At 36.5% G+C, this 27,837-nt stretch overlaps 7 protein-coding genes across 7 annotated transcripts; 5 read left to right on the top strand and 2 right to left on the bottom strand.

Moving 5' to 3' along the window:
* Window positions 1–9,679: 9,679 nt before the first annotated feature.
* BO80DRAFT_440163 (RAMP4 family protein) lies at window positions 9,680–10,036 on the top strand (the record flags this gene model as incomplete). The annotated part of the gene is made up of 3 exons (XM_025721109.1): window positions 9,680–9,685; window positions 9,744–9,873; window positions 9,930–10,036. The coding sequence occupies 3 exons, from the start codon at window positions 9,680–9,682 to the stop codon at window positions 10,034–10,036; spliced, it is 243 nt and encodes an 80-aa protein (XP_025580620.1).
* A 20-nt stretch (window positions 10,037–10,056) lies between these two features.
* On the bottom strand, window positions 10,057–13,755 carry BO80DRAFT_370961 (putative AP-3 complex subunit delta). The gene is made up of 6 exons (XM_025716471.1): window positions 13,517–13,755; window positions 13,333–13,451; window positions 13,090–13,286; window positions 12,643–13,026; window positions 12,363–12,591; window positions 10,057–12,307 (listed from the first exon to the last, which is right to left on the bottom strand). Coding segments are annotated over exons 1-6 (2,946 nt in total). The 5' UTR covers window positions 13,519–13,755; the 3' UTR covers window positions 10,057–10,292.
* A 91-nt stretch (window positions 13,756–13,846) lies between these two features.
* BO80DRAFT_395991 (uncharacterized protein) lies at window positions 13,847–15,393 on the top strand. Its single transcript, XM_025717332.1, has 4 exons — window positions 13,847–14,458; window positions 14,508–14,714; window positions 14,769–14,921; window positions 14,976–15,393. Exons 1-4 carry the CDS (start codon window positions 14,087–14,089, stop codon window positions 15,210–15,212), a joined length of 969 nt encoding a protein of 322 aa, XP_025580618.1. The 5' UTR covers window positions 13,847–14,086; the 3' UTR covers window positions 15,213–15,393.
* A 1,569-nt stretch (window positions 15,394–16,962) lies between these two features.
* BO80DRAFT_451029 (uncharacterized protein) lies at window positions 16,963–19,105 on the top strand (the record flags this gene model as incomplete). Its single annotated transcript, XM_025721859.1, has 5 exons — window positions 16,963–16,967; window positions 17,022–18,184; window positions 18,245–18,501; window positions 18,555–18,870; window positions 18,957–19,105. 5 exons carry the CDS (start codon window positions 16,963–16,965, stop codon window positions 19,103–19,105), a joined length of 1,890 nt encoding a protein of 629 aa, XP_025580617.1.
* Window positions 19,106–19,540: 435 nt separating this feature from the next.
* BO80DRAFT_489804 (SacI domain and endonuclease/exonuclease/phosphatase family protein) lies at window positions 19,541–23,828 on the bottom strand. The gene is made up of 7 exons (XM_025723609.1): window positions 23,270–23,828; window positions 23,005–23,209; window positions 21,328–22,954; window positions 20,980–21,279; window positions 20,822–20,931; window positions 20,423–20,754; window positions 19,541–20,337 (listed from the first exon to the last, which is right to left on the bottom strand). The coding sequence occupies exons 1-7, from the start codon at window positions 23,598–23,600 to the stop codon at window positions 19,751–19,753; spliced, it is 3,492 nt and encodes a 1,163-aa protein (XP_025580616.1). The 5' UTR covers window positions 23,601–23,828; the 3' UTR covers window positions 19,541–19,750.
* Window positions 23,829–24,213: 385 nt separating this feature from the next.
* On the top strand, window positions 24,214–25,542 carry pxr1 (telomerase inhibitor/ribosome biogenesis protein PXR1). Its single transcript, XM_025724709.1, has 3 exons — window positions 24,214–24,453; window positions 24,529–25,366; window positions 25,425–25,542. The coding sequence occupies exons 1-3, from the start codon at window positions 24,431–24,433 to the stop codon at window positions 25,443–25,445; spliced, it is 882 nt and encodes a 293-aa protein (XP_025580615.1). The 5' UTR covers window positions 24,214–24,430; the 3' UTR covers window positions 25,446–25,542.
* A 395-nt stretch (window positions 25,543–25,937) lies between these two features.
* BO80DRAFT_395978 (diacylglycerol acyltransferase type 2A) lies at window positions 25,938–27,771 on the top strand. Its single transcript, XM_025717331.1, has 2 exons — window positions 25,938–26,441; window positions 26,515–27,771. The coding sequence occupies exons 1-2, from the start codon at window positions 26,242–26,244 to the stop codon at window positions 27,539–27,541; spliced, it is 1,227 nt and encodes a 408-aa protein (XP_025580614.1). The 5' UTR covers window positions 25,938–26,241; the 3' UTR covers window positions 27,542–27,771.
* The last annotated feature ends 66 nt before the right edge of the window (window positions 27,772–27,837 follow it).

Genomic DNA, 27,837 nt, shown 5'->3' with positions numbered 1-27,837 from the left:
GTAAAAGATTTGAAATTGATTCTAAAAAGTCGTATTGAACGTGTATTTATGATTAAACTTTACTAATTTGTATTTATTTATATTCAGAATAAATATTTTCCTATATTAAAATATGCATTTTAATGTTTGAATTAGATTGAGCCCTAATTCTGTGATATCAGTGAATTAAATCGCGTTTTCATGATTCATTGGTTGGAGCAAGTTTTTGTTTCAAAATTTAAAGAATTTCGTACGCCGTGTTTGTATTTAAAGTAGATTAATGGTGAATTTATGTAACTGAATTATTAATAATCAATAAAATTATTGATAAACCGGTTGAAATTAACTGGTATTCTTTGAATGAAATTTCATAATCACGTATTGAATCTCTGTAAATTTTGCGTTTTTCAGGAGATAAATTAATTAGTGAATGATATTCCATGCTGAATTCATTAATTTGTGGTCGAATTAGCTGTATGGGAATAGTTGGTTGTTTTTTCAAGTTAGGATCAATATATTCCTATACATTTTTTGATTGGGCAATTAGTTTGATGTTTTTGATCCACTCCGGCCAGTCACGCAATGAATATAAAACAAAGGTATTTTTATCTGCCATTTTTAGCAATTTAATTGAATCAAGTTTGATTCATTCAATGAAGTAAATTTTTTCTGAATAGACGCCTTATAATTCAGGTATCGAACCTTGATTCCTAAATAATTAGGCATCAACTGAATACCTAAAAATTCAGGCAGAAAATTGGTGCCTTAAAAAATAGGCAGAAGGATTTCTTAAAAGGGAAAAATATGATCGGATAAATCAGAAGAATGAGATCATCCGGGCTCATAACTGACAGAAAGTCTGACCGCTCGGCTAAAAGATACCTGCAGGCGCTTAGTAGACCGTACAGTAGACTAAGTACCAGCAAACTCAGGGTAGGACTCCAGCCGACAATAATTATATAAAACTTTATTAGATAATTATTTTATAATTATATTATTTATATTATTACAAGCGAAGTAGGCGGTTAGTAATATTATAGTTTTATTTATATAAAATTTAATAAAATAATATTTTAAATAATATTTTAAAATTTGGTTTATTCTTTCTATTTAGCCATTGATTTGTGGATGAAATATAATAGAAAGCTTTAAAATTATATAATTATTATAGAATAAATCTAACTAAAATTTACTGGTAAACCATTAAATTTTAATTAAATATAATTTTATTAAAGAATTTAAAGACTAGTTTAACTTATTAATAAAATAGTTCAGCTAGGTTTAGAGTTATTATAATTAATAAAATAATAAAAAAATAATATTTTAAGAATTAATTAATAATAATAAGAATAGTATCAATACTTTATTTATATTAAATAATTAGAAGTAATCTCATAATAAAATCTATTACTAATTTTATAAAAAAATAAGAAAAAATTACTAAGAATTTAAGACTATTATATAATTAATATTATAAAATTATATTATTTTAATATATTAAATAAATTTAAATATATTTAGTTATATTCTTATATAGTTCATTCCAAGAAAACTTTCTATATAATAAAATTTTAGTTTAAATTTTTCTGAAGTGTCCTACTAATAGATTATTATAATAAAGATAGATAAGTATTTAATATAGTATTTCAGAAGATATAATATAAAAATAATCTTTAAAATAAATATAACTAGTAGTTTTAATAATCTAATACTTTTAATCTAATTATTTTTATTAAATAGTAATTTTTTATTATTAAGTCTCTAGATTTTTATTCTAGAAACGGAAGATTATCTTTTAAAACTTAGAATTATATATATTTAAATATATAATTTTTATAATATACACACGTGTTATTATACATTAGGAAATAAATTTCTTTTAAAATAAATTTTCTTAAGAAATTAAATCAGCTATTTCTATATTAGTTTAACTATTAGGATTTTTTAATTTTAATATTATACGGGTATTAAATCTAGGGTAATCCTATATACTTTAAAATTTAATTTAAAATTTTATATTTATTAAATCTCTAATTATTAAAGATAATATATCTATAAAATAATCTTAAATTAAGATTAATAAATTTTTTGAAGAAGCAGACTCTATCTAGAATTTAATAAATATTTTAAAAAATTTATTTACTAGATTTAACTTTCCTATTCTATATTTAATAATAAAATCAAAAAATTAAATTTATAAATTATTAAATTTACTTTTTATTAATTTTAGTCTAGCGTATAAAAGATTATAAATTTAAATAATTAGATAGAATTTTAATTATTTATAGTCTTCTTGAGATATTATTATTATTATTATTATTTAAAAAAATAAATAATAGTAAATAATTCTTAATCTAAAATATTATAATCTAATTTAATACTAGAGAACTTATAAGATTAAAAAACTATTTAATAGAATATACTCTTACTATTAGATTAGGATAAAATTATATTTATTTCTTCTTTAAATATATTAATTTCTAAATATTTGAATTTAGTAAAATTAAAATATATTAATAAAAATATTTACTAAAAGATAGTAATTAAGTAATAAAAAGCTATTTATTTATACAAATTTAATTAGATTTTTTTAAGTTTTCGTCTGTTAATTACTCTATAGAATAAAAAAATAAAAAATAATATAATATAAAAATAGTTTTAAATAAATTTTTAATAAAAATTATAAAATCCTAGAAAGACTTGGATATTATAATAATTTTATTTAAAATTTAATTTCTCAGAGTCTTTCTAGTACTTAATAAATATATTTCATATAAAATTCTCTATCTAGTAGAAAGATAAGAATATTATCTAGATATATTATATAAAAGTTATTAAGAAGTCCACGGAATATAATATATATATAATTTTAAAAAAGGTATTAAAATATTAGTCAATCTAAGTAATATAATTATATATTTAAAATAATTATATAAATTATAAAATACTATCTTCTATTTATTTTTTTTAATATGGATTCGATAATAAGTATTCTTAATATAATCTTTAAAAAGTATTTACTATTTATAATTCTGTTAAGAATCTCTAAAATAAAGAATAAAAAATAATTTTTTTTAATAGAGACTTTATTAAGACCCTTATAGTCTATATAAAGATATAAACTACTGTCTTTCTTTAGTATAAAGAAAATAGAAATCTCTATAAAATTTTTAAAAAACTATATTTAATTTAATTTTAAATTTTCTTTAATATATTTTTATAAGATTTTAAGTTCAGTTTCTGAGAGGCAGTATATAAGATTATATAAAAGTATTTTATTAAGTTTAAGATTAATAACGTAGTCTGTAGGACTATAAAAAAGTAATTATTAAAAAAGATCTATAAAAAATATTATAAAATTAATAAACTTTAATTAATAATAAATTATAAGCTTCTTCCTTGGGTGGTTAAATATTTTTAAAAAACTTAATGATAATATATATTTTTATTAAATTTTAAGTTATTTTAATAAATTTAATAAAAAAGAGAAAAAAAAATAAATAATATATTAAATTATTATAAATAATTTTATACTAATAAAGTAATACATAGATCTTAAAATATAGTTATTAATAGTAGAATAAGGCTATTATTTAATTAAGGATTTCTATTAATTTTTATATAATATTATTTAAAAGTTCGAGTATCTTTATATAAATTAATAATAATAATAGATATTTTCCATATATTATAAGTAGGGATATTAAGTTAATTAATTACTTTAATTTTAAATATAGTAATTAAAGTATATTAGAGTTTATAAATCTTAATAAATTAATAGTTAATAATATTTATTTTAATATAATTATTTAGATCTATAAAGATTTCAAGACTATTTTAAATATAAATAAAAATATAAAAATAATAAATAATCCTTACTATAGGTAATAAAATTAAAATTATAAGATTTATTTTATTTTTTTTTCTCTAATTCTAGAGAGAACTGGTAGATCTTAGTAAATTAGATATTTTTATTTTTAATAAAATAATAGTTTATAAGGTATTAGATACTATTATATATAAAATATTATAATTATTTATTATTTTTTCTAATAGAATTTTTTTATAATTTAAAATATTATTTATAATAGGTTTATTATTACAATGACTTTAAATCTATTTATATAGGCTGTAATTATTAGACTAGCTATTATTTTATTTATATTTTTCTCTATTATTTTATAACTTATAGTAGTAGGTACTAATAAATACCATTTTTTTAATTCTTTAAATATATGTGGAATGTATTTTTAAATATAAGAATTTAAATCTAATAATAATTTAATAAAATATAATAGAATTTTTTTCTTTTTAATTTAACGGGGAAAAAATTACTCTAAGATATTAAAATAAATATAAAAATCTTTTAGATTTTAATCATACTATTAGTAAGCTTATTTAAATTAAATTATAATATTTAATTAAAGAATAGTAGTATTTTAAATTAAAATAAATATTTAGTTTTTAAATTAAAGATATAATTTTTTAAATAATTATTTTTGTTCTGGAGTCTTATTATTAGTAAAATAATAATATTTTTATTTATATATTAGATTTATATAGCTAATAGTAGTAAGAATCTTATATTTTTTAATAAAATATTTTCTAGAAATTTTTTAAAATATATATTTTAGATTGGTAATCTATTCCTAATATTTTTAGAAATTAAAATTTAATATAAAATAAGAAATATCTCTAAACTTAATTTTTTTTCTTTATTAAATTTAAAAAAGAAATAATAATATTTAAATAAGATTTTACTAGGAAAACAATCTTCCTGGAAATAAATTATTTTTTATTATAAGTTATTAGCTTACTTTAACTGATAAATATAATCTTTTAATTATTAAATTTTTTAATAGTAAAAATAGTATTTAATAATAGTTCTAAATTAGTTCAATTATTAATTAATTTTATTTTTTTATAATTTTTAGATAATATCTTCCTTAGATAACTGAAAAAGAAGTATTAGAATATAATAAGATTTATTTATTAAAGTAAAAGATTTATTAACTAGATATAAAACTAGTGATTAAATATATAGAATTCCACTAGTAATAATAAAAATAGTTTATATTTATAAGATAGACTAATTCTTCTAGGATTAGTAATCTAATACTAAAAAATATTATCTTATAAAAAATAAAAAGATCCTAAAATGTTACTAATAATCTTATGATTTTTATAATTATTCTAGTATATCATTCTAAGGATCTAGATTATATTAGCTGGACTACTACAGGACTAGAACATTAGTTAGACTAATGCTGATAAGATAAGGCCTTAATCTAGACTGTTCTATTATATAAATATAGTTTCCTTATTATTGAATAAGTATATAGTTAGTTTCTTTAATTTAAAAAGAAATTTATTATAGAAATCTTTTTTTAAAAATTTCTATAGATTTTAACTTCCATAGCTAAATAGTAGAAATTTAAACAAAAATCAAAGATTTATTTTTAAATCTTAATACTACTAATATATGTTCTTAATTTTATTTAAATTAATAAGAATAATTTAGAGTATTCTAATATACTACCAATATTATAATAAGGATTAATAGTATCTAGATAAAATATAAAAAATTAAATATTTTTTAATTTTTTTTATATTAATTAGTGTTGGAAAACCAGGAGACACTTAACCAAAAAAAAGAAAATACTATTCTTACTTAGGTTTAGTATCTTCTGAATACAATTGACTTAAGTAGTTAAAGGGAAGGATTCAATAAAAGTTTTTTAAATAAGAAAGAAAAGTGATCAAACTTAATCAAAAAGTTAATTCTAAATTAAATTACTTAAAACCTTTGAGAAAAAATAGAGTAAATAGATAGAGATTAAGATTATATTTATATTTATTTATCTATTAGACTAAATAATTATGAATCAGGCCTAGATCAAGATACTTTAAAATTAAGAAAGTCATGAAATTATTAAAACATAAGGTAAAGTAGAATAAAATAAATTTTTTCAATAAATATAATCATAGTAAGGAAATAATAATTTTATATAAGTAGAGAAATATAAGTATTTACTTAGTTAGCTAGAAAACCGGCCCATAAAAATCAAATTATCGGAGATGGCTAATTTGTATGGAGATGACTGATTAGTGGTTTAATTATCCAGTCAGCTTGCCAAATTTGGTTAGTTAATGAATTGGGAAATTCCAGCCGACACACCCCCCCAGGTATAAAATGAATAATATATTTATTCTAAACCTGTATTTTTTCATAAAAATTGAATAAATTTTTGATGAATAGTGAATAATGAAAAAGAAATATAAATTAATGAAAAATAAATAATGAATTTCAAGAATTAATAATTAGATGTTCAATATTTTTCATATTTAAATATTAAATGAATTTTTGATATTTTTAATAGGATAATAGTTTAATTAAACTATCAGTGTCACGGTACAACCTCCCAAATACTGCCGAGTCTTACCGCCCGACACGTGATCCCAGACATAGTTAAAAGCCACCTTTCCCTTGAATCCCATCTATAGCCTTAAATTATATCTTATTTATTAGTCTATATATAGCTTAACTAGTAGCCAGCTTAATATCTAGTTAAAATCTTAATTATTATTATTATCTAAACTCTGCCTACCCACTGGAACCTATTATCTTATTATTTTTATTTATTTATATTCTAATATTATATAGCTCTGTCTTTAGAATAATAAATTTATAAAATAATTACTATTTTATAATCTCTAATTAATCTTAATAAACTAGATAAATTAATTTAATATATTCTTAAATATCCTAGAAAATAGTATAATTATTATAAATAAATCTTTACTTTTACTGCCGAAGTCACCAGTAAATAAAACTATTTATAATAAAATTTTAATATTTAGAATATAATAAGCGCGTACTAGACTTAGTAGATTATAGAAATTAATTACTAGCTAGTTAGTACTCTAACTATAAAAGAAATTACTATTAAAAAAAAAAGAAATTGAATTTTAGCTAAATATATTAAAGCCATATAAAAATTTATATTAATAATTAATATTTCTATTTTTATTTTAAAACTTATTATTAAAAAACCTGTAGTTTTCTCGTAGAAATAATTATATTAATTAATTTTAGATTTTTTATTTTTATTTTTAAATAATTATTTAATCTTAGTAAGTTTAAAATTAATTACTTAGACTTAAATCACTTTATTTTTTAAATTTAAATAAAAATAAATATTAATTATAATTATTATATTACTACCTCCACTTATAAAATCTATATAATTAATTAATTAGGTAAGATTTCCTATATCTAAATCTAATTTTTTATAGAAAATAGTGACTATATCTTAAATAACTTTATAAATATTTTAAATATATTTAAATATATTTTTAAAATTTTTAATTACGCCTGTAATGCCCAGCAAAAATTATAGATTTATTATATATTTTATTAAATTTAAGAAATTTATTTATAAAGTTTATTTATATTTTAACTTCCTGATAATCACTCTAGAGAATAATATTAATTAAAAATTTTATATTATATTTTTAAATAATATATCTCTAGAAAAAAAATTACTATAATCTAATCTAGTTTTTATAAAATTTAAATAATTATTAATTAAAATATAAATCTAACCCCTGGAACTATCCATGGAGATTAATTAATATTTAATATATTATATTTATAATTATTAAAAAAATTTTATAAAAATCTTTTATAGAAGTTTCTAATTAAAAATTAATTACTTTAAATTATAATTTTATAATTTTATTATTTATTTATTATTTTTTTACGACCCAAGACCATCTGGAAAAAAAGAAAAGAATACTTTTATTATAATTTTAATTAATATTTAATTTATAATTATCTTAGATTTAATACTTTAATTTAATAAACTAGTTATATATCTTATTTATTTTTATTAAAATAAATCTAGTTCTCTTCCCACTATTAATTATCATTTATATAAACTAAACTTTCAGTAAGAGAAATCTTAAATTTACTTAATATAAGATCTTCCATATTAATTCTATAATTAAGAATAATAATATTACTAGAATAACTATATTTTTTTAATTCTAGTAAGTAATTAAAAAAACTATATCTAATTTAAATTATTATTAAAAAATATTATCCTATGTATTTATGTTTTTTTAATATTATTATTTATTTTATTTTTTATTTTAATAAACTCCGCCCTGGCGGTACTTTAGAACTATTATCTAAATAGATTTTAAACTAAATTCTCTTAATTAAAATTAATAATCATATTAAATAAAAGATAAAATAGATCTTAAAAAATTATTTATAAGAATTTTATAATACCACATTAAATAAATTTTAATAAAAAAAATTATACAAGGTATTCTACTATTAATTTTAAGAATATATTTTTTTATTCATATAATTTTTATGTTTATTATTTAAATTATTCTAGACTATTTAAATAACTCTCTATATAAATTACTATAGTAGAGAATAATAAATTTACTATAGATTATAAAGATAATAATATTCCCCTAACTAAAAGTAGTCAGGCTTAAATAAGGGGATAATATAATAATAACTCTATTTAAAAATATATAATTATATTTATTTTACTTTATTATTATTCTCTTTAAGTATTTATAATATTTTTATTTTTCTTTTTTTCTCCTTATGCTTAAAGTTCTAGAGTAGTTAGCACCAATACGACCTCATTTTGTTGTGTTGAATGGCTGTCTCAAGTAGATCCTATTAGATCTACTTTCTTTTATAAATTAATTTTTTAATAGTATTAAATAAAATATAAATTATATAATCTATTTATTTAAAATAATTATTAATGAATTTCTATTATTATTTACAGATAATAATTTAAAGAATTTTTTTCAAAATGTATAAAAAAATAGATACCTAAAATTACTAAAAATATTAAAAATTAAAAAAATAGTATTTTTAAAATTTAAAAATTATTTATGATTAAGATTAAAGATATTTTAGCTTTAATTTAATTCAAAAATAAGATTTATTAATTATATAATAAACTAGAAATAGTTTTATATTTAATAAATAAAAAAATAGGAATATTATATTTATATATTAAAAATTTATAAATTCTTTTAAAAAAATCTATATACAAATAAAAATAATTTTTTTATATATCTATAAATAGGACTTTAAATATTAAATAAATTCTTTTTTTAAAAGATAAATTCTAATATTAATAAGATAATTTTTTTAATAGAAGGTTCTACGTGTATAATAATTCTTATCTAATAATTAGTAATTTTTTAATAGTGGTTAGTAATTCCCTGGACTAGTCATATGTAGGACATGTGAGGTCAGAGCCTCATACTTAGCTAAGGACTAATAATATCCTGTGATTCAACAACTAGTAAATCCCACAATGTTGAAAAATACCAATAACCGGGATATTTGGATCTCTTAAAAAGCATCTAGTAATAGTAGGCTGTCTGATGTGTTGAGATGTCCTGAGTCACACCAGGTGTGACCCTAAAGTTTACAGAGGGGGGTGAAGTTAGCACTCCTTGGATAAGACTTGGCACAACGTGGCCTTTAGTTTTGAGTATCTACGGAGTACTGGTTACAATTTGCCAGATTGCAGCATATGTATTTATGGATCAGTTCAATTCCCCCTAGATAAAGCCCACATCATTTGTTACTGCTCAAGCGTCTTCACATCATTTTCCAGGTCGATTTAATCCTCGCAGCATCTGACAGGTCATCATGGTAGTTTATTAATTCTCAGTACTCTCGCAAACTAGCTACATGTTGTTGACGCCATATCTAGGCCCAGACACCGCAACAAAGAAAGGCAAATGAGAGATTTGCCAAGCAGGAATCTGCGAAGCGTGGTAAAGGGAAGATCCTCGCGAAGCCAAAGCAGACTTCGAGGTCACCCGTGTCTACAGGCTGGTTGGGTATGTAAACAAACGCCTACTGGTTGCATTCATAATATCAGCTAACAACCAAAAAGTCATCCTTGCGTTTGTCGTCTGTGGCGGATTCTTCCTCGAGTTTCTGGGGATTATACCAAAACTGTGGTCAGCCATTGTCGCAAGTTTCAGCCGCTTGATGCTTTGAGTCTGGTAATACCACCCCCTCACCGGATTGGTGGCAGCCTGGAGTCGTTGCTCTTCTACACCGCGACGACAATATTAGCGCTGCTGCGATTGATATTTAGTGTCTGTTGTTTTGCGTTCTGCCTGCTGATCTCGTGGCTTGCTCGTCCTGCCATAAAATATATGGTGGGAAGCGCAGGTTGCGTATCTCGAGTTCTTGATATAGATACTAATTTACCAATTTCCTCCTCCCTTGTTTCTCCTAGATACATTATGCATCAGTCAAGCGGGTGTTGTGACCTGTTCCTGTCCTTCTTCTTTGTCGGTTTGCGCATCTCATCCCCATCAGCAATCGAGTGTTGCTTATCATAGTTCCCGCGCGATTCGGGGATCATGGGCTTTTTTACCCGCTTCTTCTTCTTCTTGACCAACGTCCCCTCTGAGGGGATTCCTGTCGGATGAACTCGCTCCGACTCCCTTTCCATTTCCAGTCGAAATCTCTCTACTTGCTGCATGGCCTTTACCATTTCCACATCATCCTCGATTTTGCCAACATTCTTGGAGATTTGCGGTGACATGCTATCTTCCCTCAAAGAAAGGCGTTGTAGACCGCTAGAATCCACCAAAAGGAGTGACCGGTTCGATTTGTTAGGGGCACTAGTGTCTTCAGTACCCACACCCTCATCGTGGCCGATCATCTCGTCCTGAATTACGTGATATTTTTTATGGCGTGACCCGACCTTTGAGCTATTTTCGCCAGGTATGGGAGAAGCCACGCGTTCACTCCGTCGGTCTCTCGTTTCATGCAACCTGAGATCAATGATCGGGATGGAGTCAATATCTAGCTCGCCACCATCCGATGTGTGCAATGATGGGCGATGCGTTTGAGATATCCCAGGCCATGTATCAGTCGCGATGTAGAATGGATCGTCTCGACTGCGTTCTTTTCGACCTAATTTGCGCCTCGCAAGAGCAGGTGCATCTTCAAAATCACTTCCAGTGTTTCGGAAAGATGAAGTCAATTGCATGTCATCTGGGACACAGTCGACTACCTGCTTATCCAGCATTGATGTCTCTCGATTGTAATAGAAGTCATGGAATGGCAATTTGCTTTCCACAAGAGACTGTCCGGGACTATGATCGAAGAGTTCCCAGAGACTGTTGTTAAATGCTTGTTGTAGATGCAGCTGCTCCGGCGATTGGACTTTCCTTTGGGCATTAACAGAAACCGGGTTTAGTTCGAGCCCATCAAATAGACTAGGAATCACCGAAGACAGTAAGAAAGGGATGTCGCAAGAATCAACACCTGTTGAACGTGCGGCGTCTGATGCTAATCGCATGATCTCTAGAAACTCAATGGCCCTTTCTTGCACATCTAGATCTGGATGTGCCCCCAAAGCCTCTAGGAACCTGATAACCCGCACGAGAATGAGTGCGATTTCGCTTCTCCTGCTAGAGTCCCATTGTTGATCGCCATCGCGAATAATATGGACAAGAACCTTGGGAATAGCCTGCACGAAAAGGGAAAGGGTTCTCCCTGGTAATGACACATTGGCCAAATCAACTAGTGCGTAGAGAGTTTGTCCGGGTGACACAAGGTATCCCGCATATTCACCGACAACCCATGCAAGAGGTCCTAGGTAACCATTGGTCGAGGCTGGTACACCAGGCAAGAGGGCTTGTCTGTTATCAACTAGGATCAATGACTCCGCTGCCCTAGTTGCTTCCATCCGCACATCTCGAACACGGACAGCAATGTTGCGAATCTCAGATCCAATCCGGCCCGTTATATGACTTCGGTCTTGGTTTTCACGCTCTTCCTGTGGAACATGTAGTAAAGAATTATCTTCGATGTCTGCTGGAAGAAGTCTCACCAATCGTATTAAGACATCGACATACCATTCGAAGTCTGGTAGGTTTGAGTAATTATCATAAGAGCATATGTCTAGAATGCGATGCAGGACTTGTACCTGATAGTCAACTGGCAATACGAGAGGCGCTTTATTTGTCGATTTTTTTGGTGACTCATAGCTCCATTCGATAGGCTTTTCCGCAATTTCAAGGTGCCGTTCCTTCTCCAATGGTCGAAAATTCGTGAGTTGCGAAATTAGCTTATCAACAATTGACTGTAAAGTATCACTTGTGACCATTCTCGTTGCGAGCTCAAGGACTTGTAGGCGGATTGATATATCGGGATCGTCTAAGCAATGCATTATCACGTCCTGGTGCATTGAGACTAACACCGGGTATGTGAGGACAATCCTATTGAAGGCCAGGAGAGCCACGTATTTGACTGATATTTCTCTGTCAGTTCCTTGATCCCTCTAGTTGTAGGAAGAACTGCTCACGGTTTGGATCAGAGTCAGAAACCACCATGCCCCGTAGTTTACCAACACATAAGTTTGCGATTTCATCTTTCTCTTCGATTCCCGCATCACCATCAAGTATACCGCCCTGGATCAGTCCATTAATACACTCATAGAGTAATGACATTGCCGTTGTTGTCTGAATTATATTCACTAATGGACGATGCAGCTTTCGAACTAAGCGCGGTTCGAGCGGGGTAATCGTAGCAAACTGTGATCTTTTAGGAAAGTGATAAGCATATAAGCTTGGAACATAACATACAAGTTTTATTATCTTTATGGCCATCCAATTGTTGCCTCCATCCACCAGCAACTCGAAAAACCTTGGTGCAAGAGGCAGGAAATCATGAGGCCTTCGCCATCCTAGTTCACATACAACATTCAGCACTGCTGTGGTGACGCTAGTGTCCTCTTCATCATCCATGAGCCTTTCTTCAATCTTAGGCCACGCTAGTTTGAGCGCGTCCGGATAAGCCAAGGTTAGTCTATAGAGACAAATGACGGCCTTCTTCCGAACCACTGCGTGAGTGTGAGAGATCCTGGACAAGACATCTGGAAGCAAAGACATAGCAAGGGATGTTGTCGCAATAGTTGGTAGTGTGATGAGTGGAAGTGACATGTTCGGGATACTATGAGATACGAGATCCTATAGTATCATCAGTTAAGTGTGAAGAGATATATGAAGGTGAGGGGGGAGAGGTTTTATGACCTTCTTTAAAAGATTCGTCGCCAGCATTAGTACTTCTGTATCTGGCCTAAAGCTTTGCACTGCTCCAAGGTACCCTGCTCGTTTCTGAAGATACTTTGCCGACGACATCACTTCTAAAACGTGAAAAGAAGCCCATGACATATCATATCCAAACATTTCCAGATAAATCAACTTCAAAAGTGCAGTAGCCTTTTTATCTACCAGAAATAAGTATTTGGTCTGAGCTGAATGGTGTCTGCGTACCCGTATCTTGTGACCTGATCTCAGCCTTGCACTCTCGTAGACTATCTTGTATGTATTCATCCTCTGCCCCTTTGTGATTTCTAAGACCTTTGATAAGGTCATAAAGCGATTTTTCGAACCTATATTGGCTACATGTCAGTCATGCTTAGAGATTTAAAACAAGAGACAGTTACTCCGTACTGACATTATGCTTGGACTGGCGTCAGTGCTTTAATTGGACAGCACTCGGGAGTATCGAGGGTCCATAGACACTTGTTGGTTATTTATTTTGAAGATATACCTGAAAGAGATGGGTCATAGTTCATGGCAGGCAGTGGGTAGCAGCGTACTGAGTATTGTGTAGACTCAGGAGCATATCCACTTACGTAGCTGGTAGTTCACTGGCGACCGTGTACTCGTGGTGTGTCAGCGGGTCCATGTAACTAGTTAACTAGTTAATGAGGTTTACTAGACTACTACTGGTTCCTTGGCTGGGCATTACTTGATACTACTTATGTCACCAAGTCACGGGAGCAGATATCAAGTTGGTACGGAGTACTCCGTAGATAACAATAAGCATCATGATCATCTTCAGTCGAAATAAGCCAGTTTGATAATTCTCTTCACCTGCTAAGTTGTTATTATACCCTCTATTTTGTGTTTTATTTGCTGGTTCTAAATCATCATCTTACTTGACTTTCATTTAATTCGGAGGACCGTTGTTGCCGATTTGCTATAACACTTGATCTTCACCATCAGCCGCCAGCTTCAAATTATGCAGACTAATACACCTGACCTTGAAGTTGCAAATGGCTCGAACTTAGTGGCAGCCTTCCATCTCGCACAGAGAGCGCCACTGATTCTTCGAAGACAAGGGAACATGATTCCTCATACCTCGGTAAACAGTGGGAAGAATCCCGAGGATTACGGCGTCATAGAGCAACTGTTATTCTCTTGCTTACAATCTGGGGACGACAAATCTGCCTTACTATGTACCGAGGAACTAGCGGCTCGGTTTGGTGTCACAGATGAGAAAGTAACCGGATTGAGGGGGTTATATGAAGAGGCAACTGCGGAGAATCGACCTACTCTTGAAAAGTGCTTGCAGAAATATGACCTTATGCTTTCCGAGAACCCTGTTAATCTGGTCTGTTCTACCTGCAGGTTGGTGAAACAAAGACTAACGTCTATAACAGCCTATTTTAAAGCGTCGTGTTGCGCTTCTTCGTTCGCTTTCCAGACCAGCAGACGCCATTTCCAGTCTAATTAACCTCCTAGATGCCGTTCCAACAGATGCGGAGGCTTGGTGTGAACTTGCAGATTTATATTATTCTCAGGGAATGAGCTCACAGGCGGCTTTTTGCCTTGAGGAGGCGCTGTTGATCGTACCCAACGCTTGGAATGTACGGTCCATGACCATTGATGCGTCGTGAATTGGAAGCTAATTGCTTATGTAGATTCATGCCTTTCTCGGCGAAATCTTGTATTCAAATGCGCTTTCCTCTGACGGGGAGGATTCTTTCTCACTTTTAGAGGGGTCCATACACCGTTTTTGTCGGAGCATAGAGCTCTGCACTGATTATCTTCGGGGGTTATACGGCCTGATCCTTGTATGTCACCCAATCTTTACGTACCAGAAAGAGTTTTTGGCTCACACTAAACAGGCTACATTGCTCCTTAAAAAGAATCAGCATCTCGATAAACATTCTGAAGGACCATCGGCGCAAACGAGAAGCCCGCTTACGAGCAAGATTCTCGATGAACTGACCATTTTCGCAAGGGAAAGGCTCAATGAAATCGTGAAAAGCCGAACTTCTAACCATCTCATTTGGAAGGGTAACCAGGGCGAGCTAATTGCGGCTAAGGAGCTCCTCGACCGGCTGGACAGTTCTACATTGTAGGAGGCGTTGATGTTTTCTTTCTCCTCAACCTGGGGTTAAAATGCAGGAGCCAGGAAGATACAATAATACCATAATCTACCTTTCACGTAATCAAATCGACCTGGTTTATACCACTGCCATTTGTTTTCTTATAAAAACCATCTTTATTTTTTTCCTTTCCCCCAGCTTCCCTTTCCACTCTCCTTCATAAAACAATAGGATCCATGATTTGCAAAAAAAGCTGAGTATAGCATTGCGGCCCTTCTAATGCAATTACGCGGGTAGACTAGCATTTGTTCTTATAAGACTCGCTATGAAGATCGCCAATTCATTCACATAGGGTTCGACATGGCCTACCCATATAACGATATTCTACTCCGTACTCCGTATCCACAATGTAGATATCGTAGACTGTTTCACGTGGTTGCATAAATATTATTCCTAGCGTAAAGTCAAATCTCCTTTTGAGTAAGGAGTATGACAACCAGTCCGCGTTACGTAGTACATTATTGGTGATTGCAACTATTTCCTCCATGATCTTAAGCCAGATATTAACTTAAGGTGTGGACTGCGTCTTTTCTGTCTCTGAGTCATCATGTTTAATAGTATTTTAATGCTATTTTTGACTCTGCAGTCCACAGTTCACAGTAAAGCAGAATAGAACAACCCAAGCGGGACTTTGTTATGTTGATGATACATATAGATTTTCAAACAAACTTATCTATAGCTTCTTAGAATTCAAACTGGACTATGGAGACCTCAACTGAAACTCGATTGCATTAAAGTTTGAACCCCCTCTGCTAAAGCTATTACAGTACTTACCTGGGTAGTTTGAGTTAGGTAGGTTCATGCACCTGATGTAAATTCAAGGTATCAATAAGTGCCTGAGTGCTTAAGTTACCGATAGTGGGGACCGTGCTAGGTATCTAGTTAGGTAGGACCAGGGAAAGTGCGACGGGTACAAACCCTCATATTGACATCGAATTGATTGGGCATTTGGGCAGCGGACTAACACATACCTATAGGATGAGGGCTGCCAGCTCAGTGCCTAACAACTCCTTAATAAGAATGACGGTGACGACATCTGAATTAAAAGCCCTTGCCCACAATATTCCGCCTGGCATGCCCAAAACTCCACTACCGTATAGGCCCAAACAAACTTAATCTGATCAGGCCGTCAACTCTACATTCTTTGTTATTTTCTTCCCGTAACAAGTTGTGTTTGGTTCCTCCTCCCCGCTTCCTGCTCCTTGTTCTTCAACCCGGCCTGACCGCGTTATATGTGAGCCTGTTACTTGACACCTGTCTCTTTATTCGTTTATCATTTATGTTTATTTTCTATCCCCCCTGTTCCTGATCTGCCTGGTTCGGATTGGGAATTTCCGCTCTACTCTGCAGCTGATGCGCGCCTAGTTCCACTAAAGCCTCTACCTCAAAAGCCAATCTCCAATTGCACCATTGTGCATTAACACTTGGATGGTACTGGCCATAATCGGACATTAACAATGAACGCTACTCTAATGCCGAGGGCCATTGAGGGTTAAAACGTTTTACACAACTCTGGCCAGTCCGCGTCATCCAAATCAACTGTGATACACCGAAAGCGAAACTGCATCCTCGAAATTTGATTGTCGTTATCCAGTAAATCTGAGGCATACTATCAGATACGTTCAGTATCCCCTTTGCCTCGCGATCTGCATTCAGTGGGATTCAAGGTTGAATATCAAAAGCCAGAGTTGCAGGTGATGAGTCAGGAACTTTGACAACCACAATGACGTCTGTATCAACAGGAACGATCATTAACGGTGCTGCGAGCTGACAGTTAAGCAGACTCAATATTACCATTGGTCCCAGTCCACCCGGTTCAGACAATTCCTCCTTATCCGACGAGGAAGATTCTTCAGGGGTGCAGGTATCTCCAGTGTCCGACTCTGAGAGTCATGGATACCATGACCATTATGAAGAATGGGCGCATCTTACTTATCCCGACGAAATAAAACCGTCTGATTCAGCATCTCGACCCCGAATATCACGTCGTACTCGCACTCACAGTACGATAAATGGCCCGACTTCAACCACAGGCCGCCGCCACTCGGCCAGACGACATTTGGTCCAGGAACGGGACACATTTTCCCGCCGTTCTCATCGTCACCCTTCTCCAGAGTCGCCAGAAAGCGCTGATTCAGCCGAAGAATACGGAAGTCCTTATGGTCACGCATCCCAAGAAAGAAGATATTGGTCATCTGTGCCCCAAGCTCAAGGTTATGCCCGCAGCTCATCCCCTGGGCCGTCGTACGTTTATCCGGGTGGGGCTAGTATACCTCATGGGCATTTCATCCACCCAGCCGGTCTTCCCCCTCCGTCCGACCAGCTAGTGAGACTCGGCCATAACGGTCAGGTCAGCCAGCAGACAACGTACACTCACCCGGTTTACGGATATGGCCCTCAGTTACCGCATCCCCATGGTCAACCAATGCCACCATTCTTCGTTCATGAGCACCATCCCGGGCATCATCCGCATCAAGTCCCGTCAGCTCCTCATGGCCGCGGAGATGGTCACAACCCACCACAGCACGCGATGTCTCATCATATTACGCCGCATGGCCCACTTCCTTACGGCGGCCCTGCAATGAGCCCCCACGAGCTGGTTCCTTATGGATCAGGAAGCTATTATCCTTTCAGAGAGCCCTATCCCATGGTTCCCGGGATGATTACACCATATTTTAACCCATACCCGCGTGTGCCTTCTCCAAGCCAAGTTGAGTCCAGTGAATCGCCTGCTCCTGCTCCTGCTCCTGCTCCTGCTCCTGCTCCTGCTCCTGCGCCTGCGCCTGCTCCTGCGCCGATTGATACAGCAAAGGATGAAGCTATTGCAAGATTGGAAAGATTGATAATGGAAGAACGGACCGAACGCGAGGCCCGCGAGGCCCGCGAAGCTGCCCGACAAGCTGCAATCGATCAAGAGGCGGCCGAACAAGCCGCCAGGGAAGAACGTGCTGCGCATGAGAAGAGGATTACAGAGGAAGCTGCAGCACGTGCAAGGGCAGAGGCAGAGCAAAAGGCTGCCGAAGAAGCTGCAAAAGCGAAGCAAGAGGCTGAGGAAGCAGCAGCAGCGGCGGCGGCTGAGGCAGCGGCAGCAGCCACTGAAGCAGCAAATGCAGCAGCGGCAGAGGCCGTCGCCGCTGCGACAGCAGCAGCCGCCGCCGCGGCTGCAAGCCCCCCTCCACCGGAGAAGAAAAAGCCCATTAAGTTCAAAGATGCTGTCGGCAGAAAATTCAGTTTCCCATTCGATTTATGCTGCACATGGCAGGTAAGGTCTATCTCCCATAAAGAGCTATTCTTAACTGACTATTGTCAATCAAGGGAATGGAAGAACTTATACGTCAAGCCTTTCTTCATATCGAGGTAATCGGGCCCCACGTTGCCGAGGGACACTATGACTTAGTAGGTCCCAACGGCGATATCATTCTTCCTCAGGTTTGGGAAACTGTCATTGAGCCTGACTGGACAATAACAATGCACATGTGGCCTATACCCGAAAAGCCAAAGACCCCGGAACCTGTCCCTCCCCCGGATCCTCCTGTTCCACAAGAACCACCGCCGCCTGAGAATCCAGCAGCACCAGTTGACGAAGCTATCGTTATAATTGAAGAGCCCAAGAAAAAGGCCGAATCAACTAGTAGGTGACCCTGTTACTTCATATTCGTACTACTTGCCATGTGTTTGCTGTTGGTCGATTTATACATTCCGCTGATCGGTCCTTAGGTGCTAAGAGGCCACGCTCTAAGGCTCCCGACCCTGGTGCATTCGCCATGTGGATGGTTGGGGGTAATCGCTTGAAGCTTAACCGGGCTTTAAAAACGGAAAAAAAGCCTAAAGCAGTCTATCACGGAATTTCTTGCCGTGTAATGTGAAGTCACTCAGGTTCTACGATCTCGTCCTCAGATTGCGCCTTACCGAAGACATGACGAAAAACGTGTTTCATTATGTATTCACTTTGACTACCTCCGTTAACGTCTAGGGGGCATTACCAGGCGGTATGTGTTTTCTGTGTTCCCTAGCCTTACCAGCTCTAACTCGGTCGGTTTTTGTAGAGCATTTTGTGGCAAGTGTTGTGGATCTCGAACCCTCTTCAATCCTGTCTGCTTTAGAGGGGTATGGCTTTTCCTCTCGTTTTCTCGAGATTGGTTTTTCATGCCCCTAGGGTTGGTAAATGTAGCTCTTTTCTTTCATTTTTCTCTTTATTCATACTTGTGGGTCGACATTCTGCTGCAGTTCATGCCTTGGCACTACACCGTGAAACATTTAGGTTGTTGAACGCGAACATGTACATATACCCATAGAGCTTCCCTTATAACACGTGGCTTAAAATTTGTATATAAGCTGAGCTATTTACCAATTCTCATATTCCAGAGTATTGTTTCCCGTAGTCCATTAGGCGCTCGTGATCGCCAGAATTTACTGCAGGGCAAAGCAGAAAACATTCCCGGCTGATCTGGATTAAAAGCACAAATCGTAAGGTGACAGCCCATGTTAGAGAGCAAACAGAGGCATATCTATCATTTGGGAGTGAGGGGTTTCCAATTAAGATTTTCGCCAATTACTCCCCCAAGAAGATCCCTCATAGCTGCACTCGGCTCTTTCTCCGTAGACATATCGCTCGAACTGTGAGAATTTATACCTTTCCATTGCTGTTCAGAGATACCCTGGTCCTCTAATATTCTCCAGCGTGCGGAACTAAGGGCATCTGTCTGATCCGAGTCACGTACAGAAGGTATTTGAATCCCTTCTATCTGACCTTGCGATGAGCGTGGTGCAAAGTGAGCTGTTATTGGATTTTGATCTGTACCGGGTGAAACATGTTTCCGCGGTGGTGGTGTTGTTTTTGCGCCACTTGATGAATTTTCAGATTTTCGATTATCCGTAGGTAAATTTGCCTCCGAAGTTCTGCTAGAAGGATAGCCCATGGGCATAATCCTTGGTGGTAATGGAGGTCTTCCCGTATCAATATCGCCCCTACTTCTGCCAAAAACAGGCGCAGAGTCCCAATTAGCTTTCTCATCACCAGAGAAAGGATTTGAGTCGCGATGGATATTCAGCACATAACCCTCAGCTGGAGGCCTCAATTGAGACTTCACAGGCGTACCTTACAAATATAGATTAGAATAATATACTGGAGGAGAGGCCTGGGTTCCCCGAAAAGGCCCCAGGTGTTGCATATTTTGACATACCGTTAGTTAACCACCATCTATGATGATCTGAGCTAGCAGGCGGAAGTCCTGAAGCAATGCCCTCGAGAGCTGCTGACTCGCCATCCTCAATGTCTACCTGGTTTGCCGTGTCCGCCAGCATGATACGAGCAGCATTTTGTCGTTCATTATATAACAACTTCTGAAGTCTGCGCTTTTGGGCCTCATCGACGATATTTATCATGCATGTAAACAGAGCCCAGACAGGGCGGTGGTCCGAAAGTCGCAAATCCGCAGCGTTGTATATCATCTGTCGAAGGTTGGAGCCTCTCCATAGAATCCGGTCACACCATGCAGGTATGCGCGCTTTTTCTCTGCAAGCACCTTATTAGTTACCCCGAGTAATGAAAACATGCAAGGAAAAACAACAGAAAGCCTTACGATGTATCATATTCATCTCTGCCAACATCGAATTTATAAGTTGGGGGGAAGGTGATGGGCCCTTCGGTGTAGAATTGAAAAGCTCTACCTGCTACCATCTGCAAATTCAACTGCGCGTTGTCAACGAAATCCGACACGCCTTCCGTGAAAGAACAAACCTGGTCATTGTCGTACAGCGTCTGAAAATCTCTTTTCTCCGCAAGCTCCCTCGCTTTTTGATTGCCAAGGCCGATTCTGTAATTGAAGTCCCCGAGCCATATGACTGTGTCATGGTCCTCAATTGACCTGTTCCGCAAAAATCTCAGTCCACGAAAGATTGTCTCGTAATCTCTGTTTCTCTCGTCGTAGTTTGCAAATCCAGCTGCAAGATGTGCAGTGACGAAGCAAATTCGGGTGTTAGAATATTCGAAGCGAATAGCACACCCCCCTTTATTGCCAGCCATCCCGGAGAGGCCTGTCTGCATGGGATTAGTTGAATGCTTTGTGTGGAATAAGGAAACCCCCACCTTTTTCACATTCCCCTCCACATTCTTTATATCGCCCAAAGCGTCTTCTCTCACATATATCATCAAGGCAGTGCCCACGAGTTGGCCACTTCGCAAAAGAACATACTTGGGAGTCCCTCTAAGATCTGCATGCCTGTTCAGACAAGTATGTACGGCAATCTCCCATGCTTTACGTGTAGTAGGGTCCGTTGACATTATCTGCTGTGGACTTAACGTGACGACCTCTTGGAAGCCAACGGCGTATATTGACGGATCCTCTCCTTGAAGATCGGCTTGTGAGAGCAACCATGGTCGCAAATCCGAGTCAGGCCCTTCGTGGCGCCCGTTGACATTGAATGTTCCAGTCCAGATTTTGATGGGTTTAGTAAAAGAATATTCTTGTGATCGTTGGTTTAGTTCCTCTAACACAAAGTCATTGACTGGATCATAAAGATGTACTGGTACTTGATCAGTCAACCGTCCTAGCAAAAGGTCAATTGTGTTTTGACGACCCTTATCGGAGAAGTTGTTAACATAGATTCGGGTAGCTGTTTTGCGCGCATCAGCAAGCGCACCGGCAAAGGACATCTTTCCGTGCCGCGTGAATGAGGTCTTTAGAGCACCAGTACCAGCGTAGATTCTTGATAGAGCATCCCCATTATCTGCCCAAAGAGTCGAGTGTCGCAATTGCACATCGGAGCTTATGTCTCCCCCTTGTTGAGCTAAGAAAGCTTCCAGAGCCATCGAACTGATGATTGTTTGTACAAGATTAGTCCTGTCGAGACAATCAAGGCAATTTGTCCGGAAAACCCCCTCTTGCTGGAGTATAACAGACGAACTTCTTGGTGCATGATGCTTATCATATAAAGCTACAGGGCCAACTTCGCCGGACTGAAAGTATGCAAATCCCTGTACAGAGTGTGCAATTTCATGCCTGATCTGGGTGCTAGCTCCGTATCCCATGGGCCCTCGTGCCTCTGCGTGAAAATCGAAATCTGTTGTTTGTAGCAGAGCGTGGTCTGGCGACTGATGATTCAGAGGGCTCTTCGTTAAAAGGTCCCGAAACCTTGCTGAAAGACCGGCTTCCCCGGGTTTCAATTCGCTGAGCAGATTCACCACATGGATGGCGCCATACTCCAGTTCAAGAAGTTTGAAGTGTTTATCGAAGGCGTGCTTCGTTGCCTCAATAGATCTAGTTATCTCAATCTTCTGCTGTCCGGGAAGGAAACCCGCAGCCTGCTCCCAGAATATAGGTACAGAGCCACGGATCTGGACATAAGAGAACACAACATCAGGTGCAATCCAGAGTATCGTTTCCGTTTCAACAAAATTGGCAACATGTCCGTCATCATCAATGCCTCGAGAATTGAACCTCGTACCTGCACGTCGAGAGGACTGACGCGATATCACTGTTATTAAAGCTGGAAGGCGAGTTAGTGCACGGGGCAGCACTTGAGCAGAAGCAGGGATCGTCAAGGTCCCACAGAACCCCCGTATGACGCATGTCAGGAGTTGGGAGGAGTCAAGACGCTGTTTTTCAAGCAAAGACAAGTGATTTCTGAAGAGAAGAAGAGGGTTAATCATATACGAATTCCAAAGCATATCCTGGTCGAGAGACTCTATGTCGAAAGCTTCCGGCTCATCTGAGCTAATATTTATCAGCTAATTGTGGTATAGAACCATCGGATATTGACTCACCGGTCCTGCAATCGATCAGTGAGGTTAAAATCAAGGCTGTAGTAGAAACTGCCATCACTAAGAAGCTTCTTCAGAGCTAGAAATGGAAGTTCGGGAGTCAGCTCTCTGCTTTCGAAGTTCAAGTCATGGTTGGAATCTTCAGCCGCGAATGAAGATCCAAATTCATAGTCGAGATTCTCTTCGAATTTGGAATGGTTCAGGCAGTCTTTCCTTTCAGGTCAACTTATGCACATCTATTACTGAGGGACGAAGGTCGAAAGCTTACAAAAGTCCACACTGTTGATCCTCAAGATAGTTTCTCCAGGTTTGATAGTTGCGGCCCTTGAAGAGCCAGTAACCACGCACAGAAAAACATCCTCGCCCAGAGTAACCAGCCCAAGCGTACCATGACCATCACCAATGATCCGATAGCCTTTCAGATCCACAGAAGATATGGGGGCAAATTCAACCAAGCATCGTGGCGTAGTTTTAGGGTGATTTTGAGCGTTAGTCTCCGCTCCCGAGAAGTCAGAGCGAAAGATCAATACGTATTCGGCGGTGGCTAGTGCAATCGTACGATTGGGATAGTTTCGAGTATAAATCCGTAGACTAGACATTGTTAAGGTATGGTTGAATCCTCATTGATCATGCTTGAGCAACCTGGAAGCAGATTGCAGAAGAAGCTCCGGCAGGACTCTTGCCATAGACGTCACGGCACTGTCTTTCTGAAAGCCGAGCTTGTTATACAACGGAAGAGTCAAATATACAAAAAATATTGCGCTCCAGATACTCGAATATTTATGCCTTTGTTGGTATTCGGTATTTAGCGATATGGAGATATACGGAGTGGTATTCCCTAAGCAGCCAACGTCTAGTACAGATTTGACTAGTACTCCGTATAGTCAATCAGTTGCCACGTTCTAATAGTACATAGCCTTTCCGTCCGATAGATACTTATTCATCCAGTGAGATTAACCTTAAAAGACTCCGCTTCCGAATTACTTCTTCGTCCCCCCGAAAATTCTAATGAAAAATATGAAAGAAAATTCATTAGCCCCAGTGGCCTAAGAAATTCATTGTACAGGAAGCCCACAGTTGCTGGGATGCGAACAACGTTGACCCGCAGGGTCTACCAACCCCGGGGCGAGACAGTCAACTTCCGCATATAGTAAGCGGTCACAGTAAGCCGCTCGAAGAAAATTTTCCCGGGCTCTCAACTCTTATCGAGTACTAATTTATTTGTACTTTCATCTTTTTGTTATCGTTTCCTAACTTTTTGTTTGTCTGATCTGATAAAACTTTAAAGAAAGATTGGAATTTTGTTAGAAAGGAAGAGGGATTAGTCAAAATATCCACTGGCGACTGAACAGAAGAGGAGATTGAGGGAGATTATATTTGTTTTGTTGAGGTATTCTAGGTATCTAGGTACCATACTTTGTTGCAGCAAATGGGTCTTGCAGCACCTCGCAAGTAAGTCACTTTCGTTCAATTTATTTTCCATTTCATATATAGCCTTGCAGGCATTCTGACCAGGCAGTGGCCTAGAAAAATCAAGATTTCCCATGACCCTAACAATACCAATTGGTCACGGTCAACTAGTGGTTTCGGACACAAGATTTTAAGCTCTCAGGGATGGACTCCCGGGAGTTTCCTAGGTGCACGCAATGCCGCACATTCTGAAATGTTCACCGCAGCGAGTGCATCTCACATTAAGGTTGTTCTGAAGGACGATACACTTGGTCTTGGAGCGCGACCCAAGCGAGATCCCCTAGATGAGCCCACTGGTCTCGATGCATTCAAAGGATTACTTGGAAGATTGAACGGCAAGTCAGACGCAGATTTACAAATCGAGCAGCAAAAGCGCGACAATGCAAAACTGGCACGATACGCCGCTTCTAAATGGCAAACAGTCACATTTATAAGTGGTGGTCTATTGGCCCAAGAAAAGACCGAGTCTCTTGCTACCGAGGAGCTGCAAAGCACTCCAGAAGATAAGCAGGATAATAAAACTTCTGTCACAGTAGCCGGGCATCAGAAAGGGCACCTGATTTTAAGCAGTTCGGTAGATGAGAGTCGGGATGGAAACACCGAAAAGTCGAAGTCGAAGTCCAAGTCCAAGTCTAAGTCCAAAGCCAAGGACCACCAGGAGAAAAAAGACAAGAAGAGAAAACATGTGGAAGTGCATGAAACTGTGCATTTTGAGAATACAAACATGGAGTCCTCCGAACGAGCAGATTCAACTTCCACCAATGGACACGAAATATCTTTAACAGCTGCTAAAGTTTTGTCGAAAGAGCGCCGCCCTATGGGAAGACATGTCTTCCGGGGCCGACATATTGCGCAAAAAAAGAAGGCTCTTCTTGATGAGAAGTCTCTCAATGAGGTGAGCGCCGAGTTCATTGAAGTCGTCATCATGTATTACGGAAGCTGATACGTCGCAGATATTCATGGTCAAGTCATAGCGCAGGGTATCTCCTTTACAACCGACCCCAGATAATCCGACATTGATACTTGCAAGTTTGCATGTAGTGTATAGAAGGACAGCATTGGGGGGGAGGTTCCTTCCCTTGCGAGTCTCCGATTGCTACCTTAGAATTGTTCTATTCGGCTTTGTAGAATTGCGCGTGTTGATGCACAGGCTTTGCCATTGCTGGTTTATGACTCAGATATACTCCGTAAACGAAGTAGCTCTGACCTCTCTTCATTACGGCTATTTATTTCTATATTGTCATATATTGTCATATTCAAGTGAATGAATAGCACAAGTATAGATTCAAGGACTACTGTAACGAAACCGAGGCTCTGTTGCATGGGACGGAGTAACTGATCTAACCAGTCAAGGAAGGCAGATGTCATGTGGCAGTGCTATTGTCCCACACCACAAATATTGTACTATGATCAAGTTTTGACCCACTAGTATCTCCCACTAGATATGGTATGCCGCAACGGCGGGTGGGGAACCTCAGGCTCCATACCTTCCATCACACGTCACGGGGTCCGCCGTGGACAAACTTATATCTGCTATCTCTCCTTGCGAGGATTGCAGGTGCTGAACTAACCGCCTAGGAGCCTACCTCGACTGTCTCTAGTAATATCCGGGCACTTCGGTGGCGGCCGCCTGAGATTGAACTCAGATAGACCGACCTTGTATCACTGGGCCTGGATATGATTCATGATCAGTCTCAATCCTTGTCGCCCTAAAGCACATTTGAGCTCGGCACCGCAGATTCAGGGGTGGTTTATGCGTCTGGCCCACTGATGTCGGCCTCCACTACTTCTCCGGACCCTGTTCCGCTTGGTCAGGAAAATGCTGCGCTGCAAAATACACCTGCCGAGGGTGCCTTCAAGAGGCTCTGGAAGCGGGTAGGTTTGTCATACAACAAAAGCTCATCCACGATCCCCAGTGGTGTTACATCCTACCATTCTCGCGCAACTCCGAAGGAACAAAAGGGTCCAAGGCAAGTAGTTGACAACGCGTGTTGTTGTAGAATCCTTTTATTAAGTCTCCATTTCTGACAATCGCTCCTACAGTATTCATTGGGCACCACTCAATATTGGACTCGAACGGCGGTTGCAGACTTTGGTGGTCCTGTGCCATACTTTGACAATAGCGATATTTTTAACGGGATTCTTCTTCACGTGTGCAATTCCTCTATTCTGGCCTCTTCTACTACCTTACCTCATCTTTATTTCCCTTTTTTCAACCGCAGCTACGTCGGGCAACCTAAGTGGTCGAAGTGATTTCTTACGCTCACTTAGTGTGTGGTCAATATATGCGTCATATTTTCCAGCCCGGTTGCATCGATCAGAGCCTCTACTTCCTACGCGGAAATATATTTTCGGATACCACCCACATGGCATTATCTCCCATGGTGCTTTTGCGGCATTTGCCACCGAGGCACTGGGGTTCTCAAGGCTATTCCCGGGCATTACGAATACCCTGCTTACACTAGACTCAAATTTCCGAATTCCTTTTTACAGGGAGTATGCGCTTGCTATGGGGATTGCTAGTGTTTCTCGCGAATCATGCGAGAACCTGCTGACGAAGGGTGGCATTGACGGTGAAGGAATGGGCCGTGCTATTACCATTGTCATAGGCGGCGCTCGCGAGTCGCTTGATGCTCTTCCACATACCTTGCGCCTTGTACTCAAGAGGCGTAAGGGGTTTATAAAATTGGCCATCCACACTGGCGCTGATCTTGTGCCGGTGTTGGCCTTTGGGGAAAATGATCTCTATGAACAGGTACGCTCTGAAAACCATCCTGTCATACACAAATTACAGATGCTGGTGAAGCATACAATGGGATTTACTATTCCATTATTCCATGCCCGTGGAGTATTCAACTATGATGTTGGTTTGATGCCATATCGTCGACCCCTTAATATCGTGGTTGGTCGTCCCATTCATGTTGTGCAGCAACGTGATAGGGAAAAAATTGGCGATGACTATATCAATCATCTTCATTCCCTGTATGTACGAGAACTGGAGAGATTATGGGAGGAATGGAAAGACGTTTATGCCAAGGATAGGACATCGGATATTGAAATTGTTGCTTGATATGCCCTGGTAACCAGTGTCACAGGAGCAAGAGAGACTGTTCTGTATCTATATTTCACACCAGCAGGTACACAATACTTGGAATGAGAACCAAACAACGATATTAGTGTCGGGTTTCACCGAGGTTTAGAGGTACTGGCAATAAAAGAAACTTTGTTTTCCCTGATGATTATGCAAGATCCTATGGTTTTTACGTGTTTTCCAGTGCTGCTACAGATATAATTCCTAAGCAACAACGTATGCTTGCAAAACAGACTGGAAAGTCCGGCCACTGCCTGTAAATCCATCTCAAATTG

The sequence above is a fragment of the Aspergillus ibericus genome (genome assembly GCF_003184845.1).
Source record: "Aspergillus ibericus CBS 121593 unplaced genomic scaffold BO80scaffold_1, whole genome shotgun sequence".
NCBI classification, from domain to species: domain Eukaryota; kingdom Fungi; phylum Ascomycota; class Eurotiomycetes; order Eurotiales; family Aspergillaceae; genus Aspergillus; species Aspergillus ibericus.
The sequence above is the reverse complement of the archived record's forward strand: the minus strand, read 5'-3'. Positions and strand labels throughout refer to the sequence as shown.